This window comes from Bombina bombina, chromosome 6 (genome assembly GCF_027579735.1).
Source record: "Bombina bombina isolate aBomBom1 chromosome 6, aBomBom1.pri, whole genome shotgun sequence".
Lineage (NCBI taxonomy): Eukaryota > Metazoa > Chordata > Amphibia > Anura > Bombinatoridae > Bombina > Bombina bombina.
In genome coordinates, this window is record NC_069504.1 from 1,056,020,187 (window position 1) to 1,056,041,461 (window position 21,275).

Below are 21,275 nucleotides of genomic sequence, written 5' to 3' on the forward strand. Positions count from 1 at the left end.
TATGGCCCTTTAAGTAAATAGGTTTCTGCATTAAGCATCATCACTCAGGGAGGCATATTTCTGACTTGCCTTGTGATATACTTTTACAATTCATCTCTGTTAGCATTATATTCTAGGTGCTGTGATATGGATAGTTTCTCAAATGTTTCTTTGGTGAATTTAGTATACCCTACTTTTTAGCAGAATTATGTTTGTGTGATGCTGCATTCATATGGTGTGTTAAAGGGGCACAGTAGTCAAAATATAAATGTACAAGCGCATTTCTGACTTGTATAAAACAAATGTGAAATTAACTTACTTTAGCAAAAATGCTTCTAGAAAAGAAAGCTATCTCAGTTTTAACGAGAGTTTTTACTTTGCACAAGGAACATATGTACATATGCTCTGCTTGCCTATGCACAGTAAAAGCTCTCTGAAACCGTGATAGCATTTTTGCTAGAAGCATTTTTACTAAAACTTGTCTGTTGGAAAAATTAAAATATAATTCAACTACCATACCCCTTTAATTGTGATATTACTTGAAGAGTCCATAATATCTCTATTTATCCTCTGCATAAGGGGATACTTTAATCCAGCTTGTTACACTCACCAAGCATATATAGTAATTCTCAGAATTATGTAACCTTTCTATTGTAAGAATTAAATTTGAAAAAACTCAATGTTCTGCACAGCACATATCTGTTAGGCGAGATGAAACCTAAAAAAAAGCTAAAAAAAAAAATTGTTTAAACTTTTAAATACAACTGAGTTTAGACTGAAAAATCAGCACATATTTATTATGAAAACTTGTATTTTGCAAAATATATTATAGATATGTTGAAGGTAATTTGGTTTTATGCCTATAAATAATAATTAAACATACTAATATATTAAATTAAGAAAGGACAGTAACTATTCTGATGTCTTTTAGAATGTTATGCCGCCCTGATAACATTCATCAACATTATGGAATTTGATGGTGCTTTTCAAATAATAATAATTGTATTGATTGATTATAAAGAATGTTTCTTTCCCTTGATAAGGATGTCATTCCCTTTACAGATCAGTGGGGAAGATTTCCCATCCAATGAGAATGAAGAGAAGACACCCTACCCTCCTAGCAGCAATGAGAATCCTGGTAGAATTTCATATGTTTAATACTTTAAATTTAGTTGTTAGATGTCACAGTATCATATTAGCTGCCATGTTCCTTACCATGATTCCTTGCTCATTTGTTGTCACTATTTATTAGTGTCACATTACATTGGGGCTATGGCCTTATAACAATGGAAAATAATCTTCATCCCTTGTCATGTTGTTTTAACAAGGATTTTCATGGGCATTAAAATGTTTAATAACTGAAAAATGATCTGAGATTATGAAGAAAGGGGATATTAAAGGTCTAACCCCATCATACCTAACATACAGCTAAATTACGAGTTTTGAGTGCTATAGGGAAATTAACGACCGCGACAAAAGATGCAGTATTTAACCTCCCAATAGCGCTGCTATTACGGGTTTTGTAAAACCCAGCTTACGCAGGCGTTGAGCTCCATACCTAACCCAAATACAAGCATTGTTTTGACGTGCTCGTGCACGATTTCCCTATAGACATCAATGGGGAGAGTTGGCTAAAAAAAAGCCTAACACCTGCGATCGCGGAAACAAAAGCTCCGTAAAGCATCCCCATTGATGTCTATGGGGAAAGAAAAAGTTATGTTTAAACCTAACACCCTAACATAAAAACCAAGTATAAACACCCCTAATCTGCTAACTCTAATCTATTAGCTCCTAATCTGCCGCTCCCGATATCGCCGCCACCTACATTACAGTTATTAACCCCTAATCTGCCGCCCCCAATGTCACCGCCACTATTAACCCCTAAACCTCTGGCCTCCCACATCACTAACACTAAATAAATATATTAACCCTTAACCCTAACGTAACCCTAAGACTAAATCTAACCCTAACCCCCCCTAACTTAAATATAATTAATATAAATCTAAATAAAACTTACAATTATGAACTAAATAATTCCTATTTAAAACTAAATTCTTACCTATAAAATAAAACCTAAGCTAGCTACAATATAACTAATAGTTATATTGTAGCTAGCTTAGGTTTTATTTTTATTTCACATGTAAGCTTGTATTTATTTTAACTAGGTAGACTAGTTAGTAAATAGTTATTAACTATTTATTAACTACCCAGTTAAAATAAATACAAATTTACCTGTAAAATAAAACCTAACCTGCCTTACACTAAAACCTAACATTACAATAAAATAAATAAATGAAATTAATAAAATACAATTATCTAAATTACAAAATAAACACTAAATTACAAAAAATAAAAAACAAAATTAGCAAAAATTAAAACGAATTACTCCTAATCTAATAGCCCTATCAAAATAAAAAAGCCCCCCCAAATAAAAAAAAACCCCTAACATACACTAAATTGCCAAATGCTTTTAAAAGGCTCTTTTACCTGTAAAAAAAAATACAAACAACCCCCAACAGTAAAATCCACCACCCACCCAACCAAATCCCCCCAAATAAAAAATGATGTTCGCTGAAGAATGAAGTTTCCCTTTAATTGACGTCATCCAAGATGGCGTCCCTTTCATTCAGCCAATAGGATTGAGCTTGCATTCTATTGGCTGATTGGAATAGCCAATAGAATGCAAGCTCAATCCTATTGGCTGATTGCAACAGCCAATAGGATTTTTTCACCTTTAATTCCTATTGGCTGATAGAATTCTATCAGCCAATCGGAATGTAAGGGACGCCATCTTGGATGACGTCACTTAAAGGGAAACTTCATTTTTCAGCGACCATCGGAAGAAGAGGATGCTCCGTGCCGAATGTCTTGAAGATGGACCCGCTCCGCGCCAGATGGATGAAGATAGAAGATGCCGTCTGGATGAAGACTTCTGGCCGCTTTGATAAGGACTTCTGCCCGCTTCGATGAGGACTTTTCCGGCTGGATGAGGATGGATATCCGGACGTCGAAAACTGTAAGTGGATCTTCAGGGGTTAGTGTTAAGTTTTTTTTAAGGGTTTTTTGGGTGGGTTTTATTTTTAGATTAGGGTTTGGTCACTTCGTGAAAAGAAAATGTATGCTTACCTGATAAATTTATTTCTTTTTTGACACGATGAGTCCATGGATCATCATAATTAATAATGGGATACTCACCTCCTGGTCAGCAGGAGGAGGCAAAGAGCACCACGGCAGAGCTGTTAAATAGCTCCTCCCTTCCCTCCCACTCCAGTCATTCGACCGAAGTTAGGAAGAGAAAGGAAAAGCCAAGGTGCAGAGGTGTCTGAAGTTTACAATAACTCACAACCTGTCTAAAAGAACAGGGTGGGCCGTGGACTCATCGTGTCAAAAAAGAAATACATTTATCAGGTAAGCATAAATTTTCTTTTCTTTTTTAAGACACGATGAGTCCACTGATCATCATAATTACTAATGCGATTCAATACCCAAGCTAGAGTACACAGATGATACGGGAGGGACAAGACTGGTAACCTAAACGGAAGGCACCACTGCTTGAAGATCCTTTCTCCCAAAAGAAACCTCAGTCGAGGCAAAAGTGAAAAATTTGTAGAATTTTAGAAAAAGTGTGAAGAGAGAACCAAGTTGCAGCCTTGCAAATCTGTTCCACAGAAGCTTCCTTCCTGAATGCCCATGAGGAATCGACAGCCCTTGCGAAATGAGCCGTAACTCTCTCCGGAGGCTGCTGTCCAGCAGTCTCAAATGCTAAACGTATGATACTCTTCAACAAAAAAGAAAGAGAAGTTGTCGTAGCTTTCTGTCCCTTACGTTTTCCTGAGAAAAAAAAAAAAAAAAAGACTGACTAAAGTCCTAGGCGCCTGTAAGAAAGCTATAAAGCAAGGACCACATCCAAATTGAGCAGAATTCCTTCCTTCTAAGAAGAAGGATTAGGAGACAACAATAATCTCCTGAATAATGTTCCGATCAAAAACAACCTTAGGAAGAAATCCTAAATTAGAACGTAAAACTACCTTATCTGAATGGAAATAATATAAGGAGACTAATACTATAATGCCCAGAGTCTTGACACACTCCGAGCAGAAGAAATAACAACAAGGAATAAAACTTTCCAAGATAACAACTTAATATCTAAGGAATGCATAGGCTCAAACTGAGCCCCTTGAAGAATCTTGAGATCAAATGAAGACTCCACGGAGGAGTAACTGGTGTGAACACAGGCATGATCCTGACCAAGGCCTGACAAAAAGATTGTACATCTGGAACATCCGTCAGATGTTTGTGTCACCAACTAGATAAAGTAGAGATTCGACACTTAAAAGAACCTGTCGATAATCCTTCCTCCAACCTCTAGGAGAAAAGACAAAAGTCTAGGAATCCTGACTACTCCATGAGTAACCCTTAGATTCACATCATATTTTATGGTAAATCGTTCCAAATACAGGCTTATGAGCCTGAATCATGGACTCTATGACCTTGACAGAAAAACCCCGCTCGGAAAAAAATAACGCGTTCAATTTCCAAGCAGTCCGCTTCAAAGAAACTAGACTGGGAGAAGTAAGGGCCATTAAATTATCTGCATACCGAATCTTGCAAGACCAAGCCGGTACAAAGAGGACCACTGACGCCTTGGCAAACTGGGGAAATAGGTAAACTAGACTGAAAGTCCAAGTTACCGCCAGGACGACAAACAGTACCACCTGAGTGTCCCTGGGCCTTGACCCATACCTTGGAAAATTGGCCTTCTACTTAAAAGCCATGCATCCAATTCCGGCTGACTTCCCTTAAGAATCAAGTTGAAAAGCTGCCTGATCATGAAGTCCGCCTCCCAGAGTCCACCCCTGGGATGAGGATCGACATTAATCAAGAATGAGCCTCTGCCCACTGAATTATCTTGATACCTCTGTTATCACTAAGGAACTCCTCGTTCCTCACTGATGAACTAAAGACATGTGACCCACTGGAACTAGATAAACTGGACCGAGACTAACTGGGGCCAGGGCAGAATAGTATTGAAGAGATTCTTAGATCCAGAATGATTATAGGAAAACCGGACTCCGAGTCCAAATTCCCTGAGCCTTTAGGGAACCATAGACTGTTCCTCATCCTAGAAGGTTGTGTCTGTTATCACAGACAGCCAAGATGGTCTGCGAAAGCAGGTTCCCTGGAAAGAATGATCCAGAGACAACCACCCTTAAGAAAAAACTTTTGTCTCCTGCTCTCCAAGGAGACAAGTCTGTATAATTTCTATAATTTTGTAGAAAGTCTGAGCATGATAATCTACCGATGTCTGAGAAAGAACTGAGCAAACAGGATGATGTCCTATGCCGCTACCATCAGCCCGATACTTCCATGCACAGAGCCCTAATGGCCAAGGAGAAGACCGAAGAAAAAAACTAGAGTCAAAAAGGTCTTTAATTTCCTTTCATTTATAGGGAATCTAATATGGTTCCCCAGAAGGATACCTTTGTCCATGATTAAGTATAACTCCTTACCAAATTTACCTTGCTGCTTGATATCACAGAAAGGATAACAACATTCCCATGTGGAATCTTGCTTGAAAAGATTGCGTCTGGACTAGATTGTCTCCTAGAAAGGGTGCCCCAGCAATGCCCTGTAACTGAGAACCTCCAACATCAAACCCAGACTTCGATTATAAAATACTGGGAGCTGAGACAAGGCCGACAGACAAAGCCACAATTTGGAATGCTTGTCTGAGAATGTGAAAATGCAAGCACTCGTGCTTAAAATCCGCCTTCATAAAATGACCCTTTTGTATCATAATACAATTTTATTAGATTTTAAAGATCTAACATAGTACTGAAGGTTCCCTGGAACCACTACAAGATTAGGAAAAATCCCAAACTCCGTTCTTGAATCGAAACAGGAACTCACTCTCTCAGGTCGGAAAGGTTTCCTACCTAGAGTAAGGCCACCTTGCCTCATATTCTTGAAGGTCAAAACTTCCCTCCTGCTCAGAGGAAGAAATAGAACAATTCCCTTGAAATCTTGAAAGGAATTAAAGGTAAGTTTAACCAAAACGTGTGCCACTATGGTAAGCCTGAAAAGTTAGCTTCCCGCTAAATACTTGAAGGGAAGCATCTATAAGAAAGAAAATGACCGACTTAAAGGTCCTTATGTTACCTGGATTTTTTAGAAGAGAATGTCTGTTCTAATGGGACCAGACAACGTATGAACCAGTATGCTGCCGTACAAGCCGTACAAGCGACAGTGGCAATAATACGCCTACCGCACCTGATGTTCCCAGGGGTCTCCCTTCCAGGTACTGATCAAACCTGGACCTGCTCAACTTCTGAGTTCAGACAGGATCTGGTGTATTCAAAAAAGGTTGGCAGAAGACATGTCATAGGTTGCCAATATTGAGCAACCCCTCTAACTAGGACCCTTAAGGGAACAACTATCCTCTATGAAAATAGTAGGACTCCCAGCTAGCGTGGAAATTGTCCCTTCCACCTCGGGTCCCAACTTACGGAACTCCATGAAGAGTCCGCTAAGGGTAGAAAAACTCTCCTAAACGTAGGAAACGGAGAAAAGAAAAAGGTACATTCTCTCCCATTCCATAGCATTGATATTGGTACAACCTAATATTGACAACCCCCATGTTATCCTTGTCGTCCCGAGTAGCTAAAACCTCCTTAAGTAACAGACAGAGGTGTTCTAGCTTAAACCTGAAAGATACAGCTTCAGTATCAGCAGGAGGAATTATACTCTCAGAAACTGAGATTTTATCCTTAGACGCTACCGAAGTATCCTTTCCCTCACGTCTGGGAGAGGACCTTGAGATAGTAACAACCGTGACAGGAACCTCGCTCACTGAATGATTATTTTTCCTCTTGCGCTCTCCCTTCAGCATGGGAAAAGCCGACAATTGCGACCGATTCGCACCAGCGGGAAACGATGTCGGGCACTGAAAGAATGGACGCCAATTCTATATATATATATATATATATATATAGGACACTTGAGGAGAAGGCTGCGGGTATAAAAAACCTTTGTCTGAATGTTTCTTGCAACAATCAAGACAATGTTGGCTCTAATAAAAGGTTTATCTCTGAATTTCAACTGTACGCACATATGAGGCAGAAAACGCCCAAATGTTATTATAAATTAATCCATTAACATTGGATATACTGGGTGTGAAGGACATAAAGAGTATGTAATATCCCTATACACCCTTTGAAATAACAAAGGAAATGCCCTAATGTTGTTTAAAATCAATTCATTAACATTGTATATACATAGGATGAAGGGCATAAAGTGTATGTGACAACCTTAATCACCTTTTAATTAATAAAATTAAACACCATAATAAGAGTAACTTTCTCTTTAAATAACAAATATAACGTCCTAACGTTATGTTTATGAACCCATTAACCATGAACATGCTAATAAAAATGGGATAATATGGGCCTGAGTCTTTAAACCTTAAAACACACTGTTGTATGTTTGCCCAGGAAAATACGAAAAATCCCAGACCTCAGCTGAATATGCAGAGGACTCTGCCTGTCACTGAATAAAAAAAACAGGCAACCGGACAACAGGAGAAAAACATCTTTCTAGAATGTCCACATAAAAAACACCCTGCTTCCCTGCCATGTACTTAGAACAAACTGCTGCTAACATCGCAGTGGAATAATGGTGCGCAAACATTCCGCGCAACATAGCTCCGCCCCCTCGTGGGCGTAACAAGCTAAAAACTCCCGGGCAGCTAAAGTGTAAAAATGGAGCCGCCGGGAGAACTAAAGCCCATTCTAACACTAAATAAGCAAACCTCCCGACAGTTATAGCATTCATATATAACGTCCAGGGGAGTAAGCAAGACATCTATCATGCGACACACCTCACATGCGGTCGAACATGAGAAATAAAACTAACCCTCCAGGCGGCTTGATAGAGTGAAATAAAGCCGTTGTTAGAAGCTAGTATTAAATTAGAGCCTCTTCTCCACGTCCTTCCAGTGCCTGCAATTACTGCCCAATAACATGTCCTCCCTCCTAGGGATAATGTCATCTAGTGTCCCTTAATATAGAAAAGTGCCAATCTTTCTGTGAGCGTGTCCCCAGAAATAAAAATCAGCACTTACCTTAAATTGCTGCCTGGCAGTAAGGCAGCCCACCCGGCTTGCGAGGTCCTCGTTTTCTCCTCACATTGGCCTGTGGAAATAAAAAGTTTTTCTCTTCCCTCAGACTTTGACAAGCAGGGCAGCAAAACATGTATGGAAGCTCAATCCTATTGGCTGAATCAAAGGGACGCCATCTTGGATGACGTCACTTAAAGGGAAACTTCATTCTTCAGCGAACATCGTTTTTTATTTGGGGGGATTTGGTTGGGTGGGTGGTGGGTTTTACTGTTGGGGGATTGTTTGTATTTTTTTTTTTACAGGTGAAAGAGCTGATTTCTTTGGGGCAATGTCCCGCAAAAAGCCCAGTTTAGTGTAGACTAGTTTTTTTTTATGTTGGGGGGGCTTTTTTTATTTTGGCTATTAGATTAGGAGTAATTTGTTGTTTTTTTGGATAAATTTGTTTTTTATTTTTTGTAATTTAGTGTTTACTTTTTTTTGTAATTTAGATAATTGTATTTTATTAATTTAATTTATTTTATTTTATTGAAATGTTGGATTTTAGTGTAAAGCAGGTTAGGTTTATTTTTACAGGTAACTTTGTATTTATTTTAACTAGGTAGTTATTAAATAGTTAATAACTATTTACTATCTAGTCTACCTGGTTAAAATAAATACAAACTTACCAGTGAAATAAATAAAACCTAAGCTAGCTACAATGTAACTATTAGTTATATTATAGCTAGCTTAGGTTTTATTTTACAGGTAAGTATTTAGTTTTAAATAGGTATTATTTATGTAATAATTGTAAGTTTTATTTAGATTTAATTTAATTATATTTAAGTTAGGGGGTGTTAGGGTTAGGTTTAGGGGTTAATATATTTATGTAGTGATGCGGGAGGGCGGCGGCTTAGGGGTTAATAGGTTTATTATAGCGGCGGTGTGGGTGGACGGCAGATTAGGGGTTAATAATATTAAAATAGCGTTTGTGATGCTGGAGGGCGGCAGTTTAGGGGTTAATAAGTTTATTATAGTGGCAACGATGTCGGGGAGCCGCGGAATAGGGGTTAATACATTTTTAAGTGGCTGCGATGTCCGGAGTGCTAGATTTGGGGTTAATTAATTTATTATAGTGTTTGCGATGCGGGAGGGCCTCGGTTTAGGGGTTAATAGGTAGTTTATGGGTGTTAGTGTACTTTGTAACACTTTAGTTATAGTTTTATGCTACAGCTTTGTAACGTAAAACTCATAACTACTGACTTTAGATGGCGGTACGGATCTTGTGGTTATAGAGTGTAAGACTTGTAATAGCGGCATTAGGGAAAAAGCATCGTTATGAAGCATAATGATGCTTTTTCACTTATAACGCAAATCTTGTAATCTAGCTATTAATTTCCTTGTAATTTAATTTAAAAATGATTTTCCTCTGCCCTCATGATCAAGAACCAACCTGGCAACATGCTACTTAGCAATTACTTGATTAGAGTGTGACCTTATTTTATATCATCCCAAATTATGCAGACTAGAGCAAAGTTGATAAGATACACATACTTGAGGCTTTTTAAGGTCTGTGCCCCTGCACTGCAAAACAATACAAATTTAAAAAAACTAACTTTTTATACAGGTCATTTCTAATGCAGTCATTAATTGATTACTTATACATACATAAAATAATATTTTAACATTAGAAATTGTTTTCATCGCTTGGGCTTTTATAGGCATTGTAACCCATATAGCACTTATGTTGCTGATCATTTGTTTCCCTTTTTATAGGAGAAGAGGAGGAGGAGGAGCCTGAGATGCCTGTTGGTCCTCGACCACGCCCCCTGTCTGAGTTACACATTAAAGAAAAAGCTGTCCCCATGCCTGAAGCCACTGCTTTCTTTATATTTCGTTCTGACAACAGGTATTTCAGTAATCCTACTTATTTTAAAACCAAATTTGCACATTTATCATAAACTTTGTATTTATTTCTGTATAACAAGGAAGTAATTTTAAAGAACATAGACAGAATTATTTTTGTTTTAAAATCTTAACTAAAAAATGGATATTGTGGTATTGGTAATTGATTTTGGGATTGAGCATACTTTTAAACTCTTCTGATATATCTTTAGTGAATTTACAAACAATGACCTAGATTACAAGTTGTGCACTAAACGCAGTGCGTAAATAACGCTAAAAATTTAGCGGTACTGCACTTTCCATAGCGCTGCCATTACAAGTTACAAAAAAACCTTCTTGTGTTGTGCGGTATGGTGGGTTATTTTTTTTATTTTTCGTAATTTTAGACTTTGTTATTTTTTGTAATGTTAGTTTTTTTGGGGGTTTTTTTTTTCGTAGTGTTAGGCGTTACGGATCTTGGAGGTAGAGGGTGTACCGCTCACTTTTTGGCCTCCCAGGACAGACTCGTAATACCAGCGCTATGGAAGTCTCATAGAAGAAAGGGTTTAATAAGTTTATGTAAGTCGTTTTGCGGTAAGGACAAAGAAGTGTGCAGTGCCCCTAAACCTGCAAGGATCGTAATAGCAGCGGTAGTGAAAAAGCAGCGTTAGGACATGTTAACGCTGCTTTTTCAGCTTAACGCAAAACTCGTAATCTAGCCGATAGTTAAGCAATATTCATATTTTATAGTGTGTATTTCACATTCCAATGTTCTGTACATAGCAGAATATGTTTTTCGTTTTTATAAATAGATATTCCTATATATATCTATATATATATATACAGGGAGTGCAGAATTATTAGGCAAGTTGTATTTTTGAGGATTAATTTTATTATTGAACAACAACCATGTTCTCAATGAACCCAAAAAACTCATTAATATCAAAGCTGAATAGTTTTGGAAGTAGTTTTTAGTTTGTTTTTAGTTATAGCTATTTTAGGGGGATATCTGTGTGTGCAGGTGACTATTACTGTGCATAATTATCAGGCAACTTAGCAAAAAACAAATATATACCCATTTCAATTATTTATTTTTACCAGTGAAACCAATATAACATCTCAACATTCACAAATATACATTTCTGACATTCAAAAACAAAACAAAAACAAATCAGTGACCAATATAGCCACCTTTCTTTGCAAGGACACTCAAAAGCCTGCCATCCATGGATTCTGTCAGTGTTTTGATCTGTTCACCATCAACATTGCGTGCAGCAGCAACCACAGCCTCCCAGACACTGTTCAGAGAGGTGTACTGTTTTCCCTCCTTGTAAATCTCACATTTGATGATGGACCACAGGTTCTCAATGGGGTTCAGATCAGGTGAACAAGGAGGCCATGTCATTAGATTTTCTTCTTTTATACCCTTTCTTGCCAGCCACGCTGTGGAGTACTTGGACGCGTGTGATGGAGCATTGTCCTGCATGAAAATCATGTTTTTCTTGAAGGATGCAGACTTCTTCCTGTACCACTGCTTGAAGAAGGTGTCTTCCAGAAACTGGCAGTAGGACTGGGAGTTGAGCTTGACTCCATCCTCAACCCGAAAAGGCCCCACAAGCTCATCTTTGATGATACCAGCCCAAACCAATACTCCACCTCCACCTTGCTGGCGTCTGAGTCGGACTGGAGCTCTCTGCCCTTTACCAATCCAGCCATGGGCCCATCCATCTGGACCATCAAGACTCACTCTCATTTCATCAGTCCATAAAACCTTAGAAAAATCAATCTTGAGATATTTCTTGGCCCAGTCTTGACGTTTCAGCTTGTGTGTCTTGTTCAGTGGTGGTCGTCTTTCAGCCTTTCTTACCTTGGCCATGTCTCTGAGTATTGCACACCTTGTGCTTTTGGGCACTCCAGTGATGTTGCAGCTCTGAAATATGGCCAAACTGGTGGCAAGTGGCATCTTGGCAGCTGCACGCTTGACTTTTCTCAGTTCATGGGCAGTTATTTTGCGCCTTGGTTTTTCCACACGCTTCTTGCGACCCTGTTGACTATTTTGAATGAAACGCTTGATTGTTTGATGATCACGCTTCAGAAGCTTTGCAATTTTAAGAGTGCTGCATCCCTCTGCAAGATATCTCACTATTTTTGACTTTTCTGAGCCTGTCAAGTCCTTCTTTTGACCCATTTTGCCAAAGGAAAGGAAGTTGCCTAATAATTATGCACACCTGATATAGGGTGTTGATGTCATTAGACCACACCCCTTCTCATTACAGAGATGCACATCACCTAATATGCTTAATTGGTAGTAGGCTTTCAAGCCTATACAGCTTGGAGTAAGACAACATGCATAAAGAGGATGATGTGGTCAAAATACTCATTTGCCTAATAATTCTGCACTCCCTGTATATATATATATATATATATATATATATATATATATATATATACCTATATATAATCATGTGTGTGTATATGTGTATACAGTATATATATATATATATATATATATATATTGTACCAAAAAAACTCAGATATATGTAGAAATATTTATTTATTTATGAATAAATAGAACATATTCTTCTATATGAAGAACATTGGAATGTGAAATATTCATATATTTATGTTGGATTAATGCACTTGAGAATATGTGATCGTGTTTGCACGTGTTGTGTGCCCCACGAGCTGGACGCCAAAGGGGGCACACATTGATTGGGGAAGCCAGATTCGTCATTGATATGCTAAAGAAGGAGATGCGGGCGGAGGATCAGCGGTATGCGTACCATAAATCTGTGGTAATTATTTTAACAATAACGCATCTTTGTAAAGTTTAATGAATTAATGTACCCCAGATTTTAAGATTATTTTTTTACTAATCAACCTTATTTCAAATTCAAAGAATAAGATCAAAATATTTCACTACTAAAATCATTTTCTTCTTCTTGCCTTATAAAGAAATAAGGCTATTCAAAACCAAGATATAGTTTTAAAGATTTTAATACAACGTGACTAACTGATACAACTCAGTTTGTTCCAACCCAAAAAAACATTTTTCTGGGTGCAGAAATCTATATTTTTAACAGCAGAGTTCAAAGAGAAAATAGTATTTTCTGAAGTTCCTCATTGTTTACAAATCACACAGATACTGCACAATATGGCCTTAGATGCTTAGATGCAAATTAGTAGGAAACATTGCCCAATTAATTCCAATAGTTTGCTGGGCCAGAATGTGAATGCTTGATATCTATATCTTCTATGTCACTGGCATCAAAATGTCAGCTTAACCCGGTACATATACATTAAACCGTACACTGGTACAAAAACATTAAAAACCCTCAAAAGACACAATTCTAGTGAAACCCGAATGGGAGCTTATTTTCTTTAGTTAAAAGCATAGAAAATCAGTACTGTCAATGAGTATAGTTCCAACAGGAGTCCAAACTACCCATCAGTCTTCTAGAGATGCAAGCTTGTTAACCCTGCTCCATTTCAGGATCACATTAAACAATTACTAGATTGAATAAATCAGGATTCACTCAGACAACAAGGCAGCAGTGTAATTTCTAAAATACCAAGATGGTACTTAAATTCCTAATTTAATCATAAAAATTGAGACAATTTTCCTTTAGACAGAAAATAATGTACTCTTACAGCATTCCACCTTCTGGGTACACAAAATACTCAACCAGATTACCCAAGCAGGAATTAGATTTTAGTAGGGGAGTCGTACTTCAACTAATTTAATGGGCACTAAAATCAAAATTAAACTTTCATGATTCAGATAGAGCACACAATTTTAAACAACTTTCTAAATACGCACAATCTTTTTTACATGCACACTTTCTGAGACACCAGCACCTACTGAGCATGTGCAGGATTCAAAGAATATATATGTATGCATTTTGTGATTGGATGATGGCTGTCACATGATTCAGTGGGAAGGAAAATAACAGCAATATCTTATAAAACAAGATGAGAGAGGCCCCTCATGGTATAGTATTGTAGGAAACAATGCAAAAGCAGTGAGCAACGATTGTCAAAATACTTAAAAACGTCCTTGCACATCCAGTGCAATAAAGCGCAAACCGAGACTTGGCTGACTCGTACAACCCGCTGGAACACAAAGCCACAATGCGGTACGTCACCCGTGACGTCTCAGATGGAGTAGGAGATTGGTCAGTCCGGTAACACTTACTAGAAGTCCACGTGGGGCAAAACAACCAATCACAAAAGTTTCTCATAAAAGGTATAGCAGAGCAGGGTTTGATAAAAATATTTTTTTATTTAAATAGTTAGAAAAACAAACACAGCAACGCGTTTTTCTGCACCAGTTGCCGCTTCATTCAGGGAAAGAAAATAAAACAAACTTTAAAATTTGTCAGAAAAAAAATCTTCTACTCATGTGAAATTCAAACAAAGTGCTTTTACATTGCCTATTTAGTATGCATTTATTGATTATGCTATTCAGAGCATATGCAGTGGACACCTCCAGTCTTAAAATGCAGATTAAATCTATCTTTATCTTCCCACTGTTCCAATTAATCAAAACTCATAGAGACAAAGTGGAAGTGGTGATATTCTGGCTTTTTGAGCTATAGTACCTGCAGTTTCTGTTTCTCCAAAGTTTTTCTTGGTAAAGAGAAACTATGGATTCTCCCAATATGTACTAGTTTATGAAGATTACAATTCCTCAGGGGCTCAAGACTTACACTTCAATAGCATCTTTGTGCAGGTTTGGGGGTAATAATAGTCTTACTTTAATGTTCTCACAATTTTGTACTTCTTTTCTTAGAAAAAGAACCCCTTTTTGGTGCAACTCCTTTGTAGTCTCTTGTTTTAAGGACCTAGTCACACTTAGTAGAAAGAAAGAAAAAAAAGAGTACCACTGGTTCAATTAAATAAAAGGTTAAAGGGACAGTCAAGTCCAAAAAAAACCTTTATTTTTTCAAATATAAAACTTTCATGATTCAGATAGAGCATGTAATTTTAAACAACTTTCCAATTTACTTTTATCAACAATTTTGCTTTGTTCTCTTGGTATTCTAGTTGAAAGCAAACCTAGGAAGGCACATATGATCATTTCTAAGCCCTTGAAGGCCGCCTCTATTTTATTTACTTTTCACAGCAGGGGACAGCAAGCTCATGTAGGCCATATAGATAGCATTGTGATCATGCCTGTGGCTAGTGGCATACACTGCACTAATTGGCTAAAATACAAGTCAATAGATAATAACTAAAAGTCATGTGATTAGGGGCGGTCAGAAGATGCTTAGATACAAGTTAGTCACAGAAATAAAAAGTGTATTAATATAACAGTGTTGGTTTTGCAAAACTGGGGAATGGATAATAAAGGATTATCTATCTTTTTAAACAACAAAAATTCTGGTGTTGACTGTCCCTTTAAAGAAAAAACTAGGTGTGGTGAAGATTGGTATAAAAGGAGAGCATCAACGAACTATGGTAATCCTTGAAAAAGCTGGTACTGTCCGGGGAAACGTATGTTGGATGTTTGAGCAGAGCCAATATGGAACAAGCTGTAGATGGGATTACAAGAAACTGACTTATTGAAGCCTACAGCGCATGAGAGTGGGCAGGAGAAGAGTCTGGCGTTACAATTATATACATTGTTTCCCTCTGTATCAGAGCCTGTTATTTCTTCTGTTAAGTGTGATCAGTCCACGGGTCATCATTACTTGTGGGATATTAACTGCTCCCCCACAGGAAGTGCAAGAGGATTCACCCAGCAGAGTTGCCATATAGCTCCTCCCCTCTACGTCACCTCCAGTCATTCTCTTGCACCCAACGACTAGATAGGATGTGTGAGAGGACTATGGTGATATATTTAGTTTTTATATCTTCAATCAAAAGTTTGTTATTTTATAATAGCACCGGAGTGTGTTATTCCTTCTCTGGTAGAATTTGAAGAAGAATCTACCTGAGTTTTTCTATGATTTTAGCCGGAGTAGTTAAGATCATATTGCTGTTTCTCGGCCATCTGAGGAGAGGTAAACTTCAGATCAGGGGACAGCAGGCAGATTAATCTGCAAAGAGGTATGTAGCAGTTTATTATTTTCTGACATGGAATTGATGAGAAAATCCTGCCATACCGTTATAATGTAAACTCAGCCTTGAATGCAGTAGATGTAGCTGATATCAGGCTGTCATGTATGTATATTTTACACTTCAGTTTTCTGGGAAATGGTACTTCTCTGGCTTTTAAACTGTATACATAGACTTAACCTATTTTGCAGGGACTTGCAATAGGTTTTAAATGACAATTAATTATTGAGGTAAAACGTTTTTTTGCTGGCATGTAAAAACGTTTTTTTCTCTGAGGTACTGGGTGAAAAAATGTTTTGGGCACTTTTTTTCCACTTGGCAATAGTTTTGATTTAAATTAGAGCAGTTCACTGATCCCTCTCACTGTTATGTGTGTGGGGGAGGGGCCATTTTGGTGCTTTCACTATGCATCAGAAAAACTCAGTCAGAGGTTCATTTTCTTCCTGCATGATCCGGTTCATCTCTACAGAGTTCAGGGATCTCAAGAGTCTTTTTTGAGGGAAGTAATCATTCACAGCAGAGCTGTGCTGATTGTATTGACTGTGATATAAAAAACGTTTATTTGTGTATTTTTTTCTGCTGCCTGGGTTAGTTATCATTTGCTGAGGGGAACAATCCTTTGCTAAAACTGTATATTCTGACAACGATTGATGCTATAACTTAATTATTTTATCTGTTATAATATTTTCTGTGCTTCTTAAAGGCACAGTTCGTTTTCATATTATTTGTAAATTACTTTGAAAAGTATTTCCAAGTTGCTGTTTATTTGCTAGTGTGTTAAACATGTCTGATTCAGAGGAATATCTCTGTGCTATATGTGTTAATGCCAAAGTGGAGCCCAATAGAAATTTATGTACTAAATGTATTGATGCTACTTTAAAAAATAGTCAATCTGTACAAATTGAACATATTTCACCAAACAACGAGGGGAGAGTTATGCCGACTAACTCGCCTCACGTGTCAGTACCTGCATCTCCCGCTCAGGAGGTGCGTGATATTGTAGCGCCGAGTGCATCTGGGCGGCCATTACAAATCACATTACAAGATATGGCTACTGTTATGACTGAAGTTTTGGCTAAACTACCAGAACTAAGAGGTAAACGTGATCACTCTGGGATGAGAACAGAGTGCGCTGATAATGCAAGGGCCATGTCTGATACTGCGTCACAGTTTGCAGAACGTGAAGACGGAGAGCTTCATTCTGTGGGTGACGGTTCTGATCCAAATAAACTGGACTCAGACATTTCAAATTTTAAATTTAAGCTTGAGAACCTCCGTGTGTTACTAGGGGAGGTATTAGCGGCTCTGAATGATTGTACCACAGTTGCAATCCCAGAAAAAATGTGTAGGTTGGATAAATATTTTGCGGTACCGACGAGTACTGACGTTTTTCCTATACCTAAGAGACTTACTGACATTGTTACTAAGGAGTGGGATAGACCCGGTGTGCCTTTCTCACCCCCTCCTATATTCAGAAAAATGTTTCCAATAGACGCCGCCACACGGGACTTATGGCAAATGGTCCCTAAGGTGGAGGGAGCAGTTTCTACTTTAGCTAAGCGTACCACTATCCCAGTGGAGGATAGCTGTGCTTTTTCAGATCCAATGGATAAAAAATTAGAGGGTTACCTTAAGAAAATGTTTGTTCAACAAGGGTTTATATTGCAACCTCTTGCATGTATTGCGCCTGTCACGGCTGCAGCAGCATTTTGGTTTGAGTCTCTGGAAGAGACACTTCAATCATCCACACTAGATGACATCACACACAAACTTAAATTCCTTAAGTTAGCTAATTCATTTATTTCAGATGCCGTAGTACATTTAACTAAACTTGCGGCTAAAAATTCAGGATTCGCCATTCAGGCACGCAGAGCTCTGTGGCTAAAATCCTGGTCAGCTGATGTTACGTCTAAATCTAAATTGCTTAATATTCCTTTCAAAGGGCAGACCTTATTCGGGCCCGGCTTGAAAGAGATTATTGATGACATTACAGGAGGTAAAGGTCATGCCCTGCCTCAGGACAAGGCCAAAGCCAAGGCTAGACAGTCCAATTTTCGTTCCTTTCGTAATTTCAAAGCAGAAGCAGCATCAACTTCCTCTGCACCAAAACAGGAAGGAGCTGTTGCTCGCTACAGACAAGGCTGGAAACCTAACCAGTCCTGGAACAGGGGCAAACAGGCCAGAAAACCTGCTGCTGCCCCTAAGACAGCATGAATTGAGGGCCCCCGATCCGGGACCGGATCTAGTGGGGGGCAGACTTTCCCTCTTCGCCCAGGCTTGGGCAAGAGATGTTCAGGATCCCTGGGCGTTAGAGATCATATCTCAGGGATACCTTCTGGACTTCAAATCCTCTCCCCCAAGAGGGAGATTTCATCTGTCAAGGTTGTCAACAAACCTATCAAAGAAGGAAGCGTTTCTACGCTGCGTACAAGATCTTTTATTAATGGGAGTGATCCATCCAGTTCCGCGGTTGGAACAAGGACAAGGGTTTTACTCAAATCTGTTTGTAGTTCCCAAAAAGAGGGAACCTTCAGGCCAATCTTGGATTTAAAGATCCTAAACAAATTCCTAAGAGTTCCATCGTTCAAGAAGGAAACTATTCGAACAATTTTGCCCATGATCCAAGAGGGTCAGTACTTGACCACAGTGGATTTAAAGGATGCTTACCTTCACATACCGATTCACAGAAGTCATTACCGGTATCTAAGGTTTGCCTTTTTAGACAGGCATTACCAGTTTGTAGCTCTTCCATTCGGACTGGCTACGGCTCCAAGAATCTTCACAAAGGTTCTGGGCACTCTTCTGGCGGTACTAAGACCGCGAGGAATTTCAGTAGCTCCGTACTTAGACGACATACTGATACAAGCTTCAAGCTTTCAAACTGCCAAATCTCATACAGAGATAGTACTGGCATTTCTAAGGTCGCATGGATGGAAAGTGAACGAAGAGAAAAGTTCTCTCTTTCCACTCACAAGAGTTCCCTTCCTGGGGACTCTGATAGATTCTGTAGAAATGAAAATTTACCTGACAGAGGACAGGTTAACAAAACTTCAAAATGCATGCCGTGTCCTTCATTCCATTCAAGAGACCAGAAATTCTCTTCTATGGTGGCTTTATCGGCCACATCTGTCCAGGGGAATGCCATTCAGCAGGCCAGACTGGTCAATTGTAACAACAGACGCCAGCCTACTAGGTTGGGGCGCTGTCTGGAATTCTCTGAAGGCTCAGGGACTATGGAATCAGGAGGAGAGTCTTCTTCCAATAAACATTCTGGAATTGAGAGCAGTCCTCAATGCTCTTCTGGCTTGGCCCCAGTTAGCAACTCGGGGGTTCATCAGGTTCCAGTCGGACAACATCACGACTGTAGCTTATATCAACCATCAGGGAGGGACAAGAAGCTCCCTAGCAATGATGGAAGTATCGAAGATAATTCGCTGGGCAGAGTTTCACTCTTGCCACCTGTCTGCAATCCACATCCCGGGAGTGGAGAACTGGGAGGCGGATTTCTTAAGTCGTCAGACTTTTCATCCGGGGGAGTGGGAACTTCATCCAGAGGTCTTTGCCCAAATACTTCCACGTTGGGGCAAACCAGAGATAGATCTCATGGCGTCTCGACAGAACGCCAAGCTTCCGCGCTACGGGTCCAGATCCAGGGATCCGGGAGCGGTCCTGATAGATGCCTTGACAGCACCATGGACCTTCAGGATGGCTTATGTGTTTCCACCTTTCCCGATGCTTCCTCGATTGATTGCCAGAATCAAACAGGAGAAAGCATCAGTGATTCTAATAGCGCCTGCATGGCCACGCAGGACTTGGTATACAGATCTGGTGGACATGTCATTCTGTCCACCTTGGTCGTTACCTCTGAAACAGGACCTTCTGATTCAGGGTCCTTTCAAACATCAAAATCTAACTTCTCTGAAGCTGACTGCTTGGAAATTGAACGCTTGATCTTATCAAAGCGTGGTTTTTCTGAGTCAGTTATTGATACCTTAATACAGGCTAGGAAGCCTGTCACCAGAAAGATTTACCATAAAATATGGCGTAAATACCTATATTGGTGCGAATCCAAAGGTTACTCTTGGAGTAAGGTTAGGATTCCTAGGATATTGTCTTTTCTACAAGAAGGTTTAGAAAAGGGGTTATCCGCTAGTTCCTTAAAGGGACAGATCTCAGCTCTGTCCATTCTGTTACACAAGCGTCTGTCAGAAGTTCCAGACGTTCAGGCTTTTTGTCAGGCTTTGGCCAGGATTAAACCTGTGTTTAAAGCTGTGGCTCCACCATGGAGTTTAAACCTTGTTCTTAACGTTTTACAGGGTGTTCCGTTTGAACCCCTTCATTCCATTGATATAAAGTTGTTATCTTGGAAAGTTCTATTTTTAATGGCTATTTCCTCGGCTCGAAGAGTCTCTGAGTTATCAGCCTTACATTGTGATTCTCCTTATTTGATTTTTCACTCGGATAAGGTAGTTCTGCGTACTAAGCCTGGGTTCTTACCTAAGGTAGTCACTAACAGGAATATCAATCAGGAGATTGTTGTTCCATCCTTGTGCCCAAATCCTTCTTCGAGGAAGGAACGTCTTTTGCACAATCTGGATGTAGTTCGTGCCCTTAAATTTTATTTACAGGCAACTAAAGATTTTCGACAAACGTCTTCCCTGTTTGTCGTTTACTCTGGTCAGAGGAGAGGTCAAAAAGCTTCTGCTACCTCTCTCTCTTTTTGGCTTCGTAGCATAATTCGTTTAGCTTATGAGACTGCTGGACAGCAGCCTCCTGAAAGAATTACAGCTCATTCCACTAGAGCTGTGGCTTCCACTTGGGCCTTTAAGAATGAGGCCTCTGTTGAACAGATTTGCAAGGCTGCAACTTGGTCTTCGCTTCATACTTTTTCCAAATTTTACAAATTTGACACTTTTGCTTCCTCGGAGGCTATTTTTGGGAGAAAGGTTCTTCAGGCAGTGGTTCCTTCTGTATAAAGAGCCTGCCTATCCCTCCCGTCATCCGTGTACTTTTGCTTTGGTATTGGTATCCCACAAGTAATGATGACCCGTGGACTGATCACACTTAACAGAAGAAAACATAATTTATGCTTACCTGATAAATTCCTTTCTTCTGTAGTGTGATCAGTCCACGGCCCGCCCTGTTTTTTAAGGCAGGTAAATATTTTTTAAATTATACTCCAGTCACCACTACACCCTTGGCTTCTCCTTTCTCGTTGGTCCTTGGTCGAATGACTGGAGGTGACGTAGAGGGGAGGAGC

The 21,275-nt window shown here is 39.1% G+C and overlaps 1 protein-coding gene across 1 annotated transcript in view; it reads left to right on the forward strand.

The window, feature by feature from the left end:
• The window catches only part of CACNA1C (calcium voltage-gated channel subunit alpha1 C), a 1,426,303-nt gene that overhangs the window by 831,960 nt on the left and 573,068 nt on the right, over positions 1-21,275 (forward strand). Inside the window, 2 exon segments of the mRNA XM_053719677.1 lie at positions 1,042-1,117; positions 9,848-9,980. Of these exon segments, the coding sequence (XP_053575652.1) occupies positions 1,042-1,117; positions 9,848-9,980 (209 nt within the window).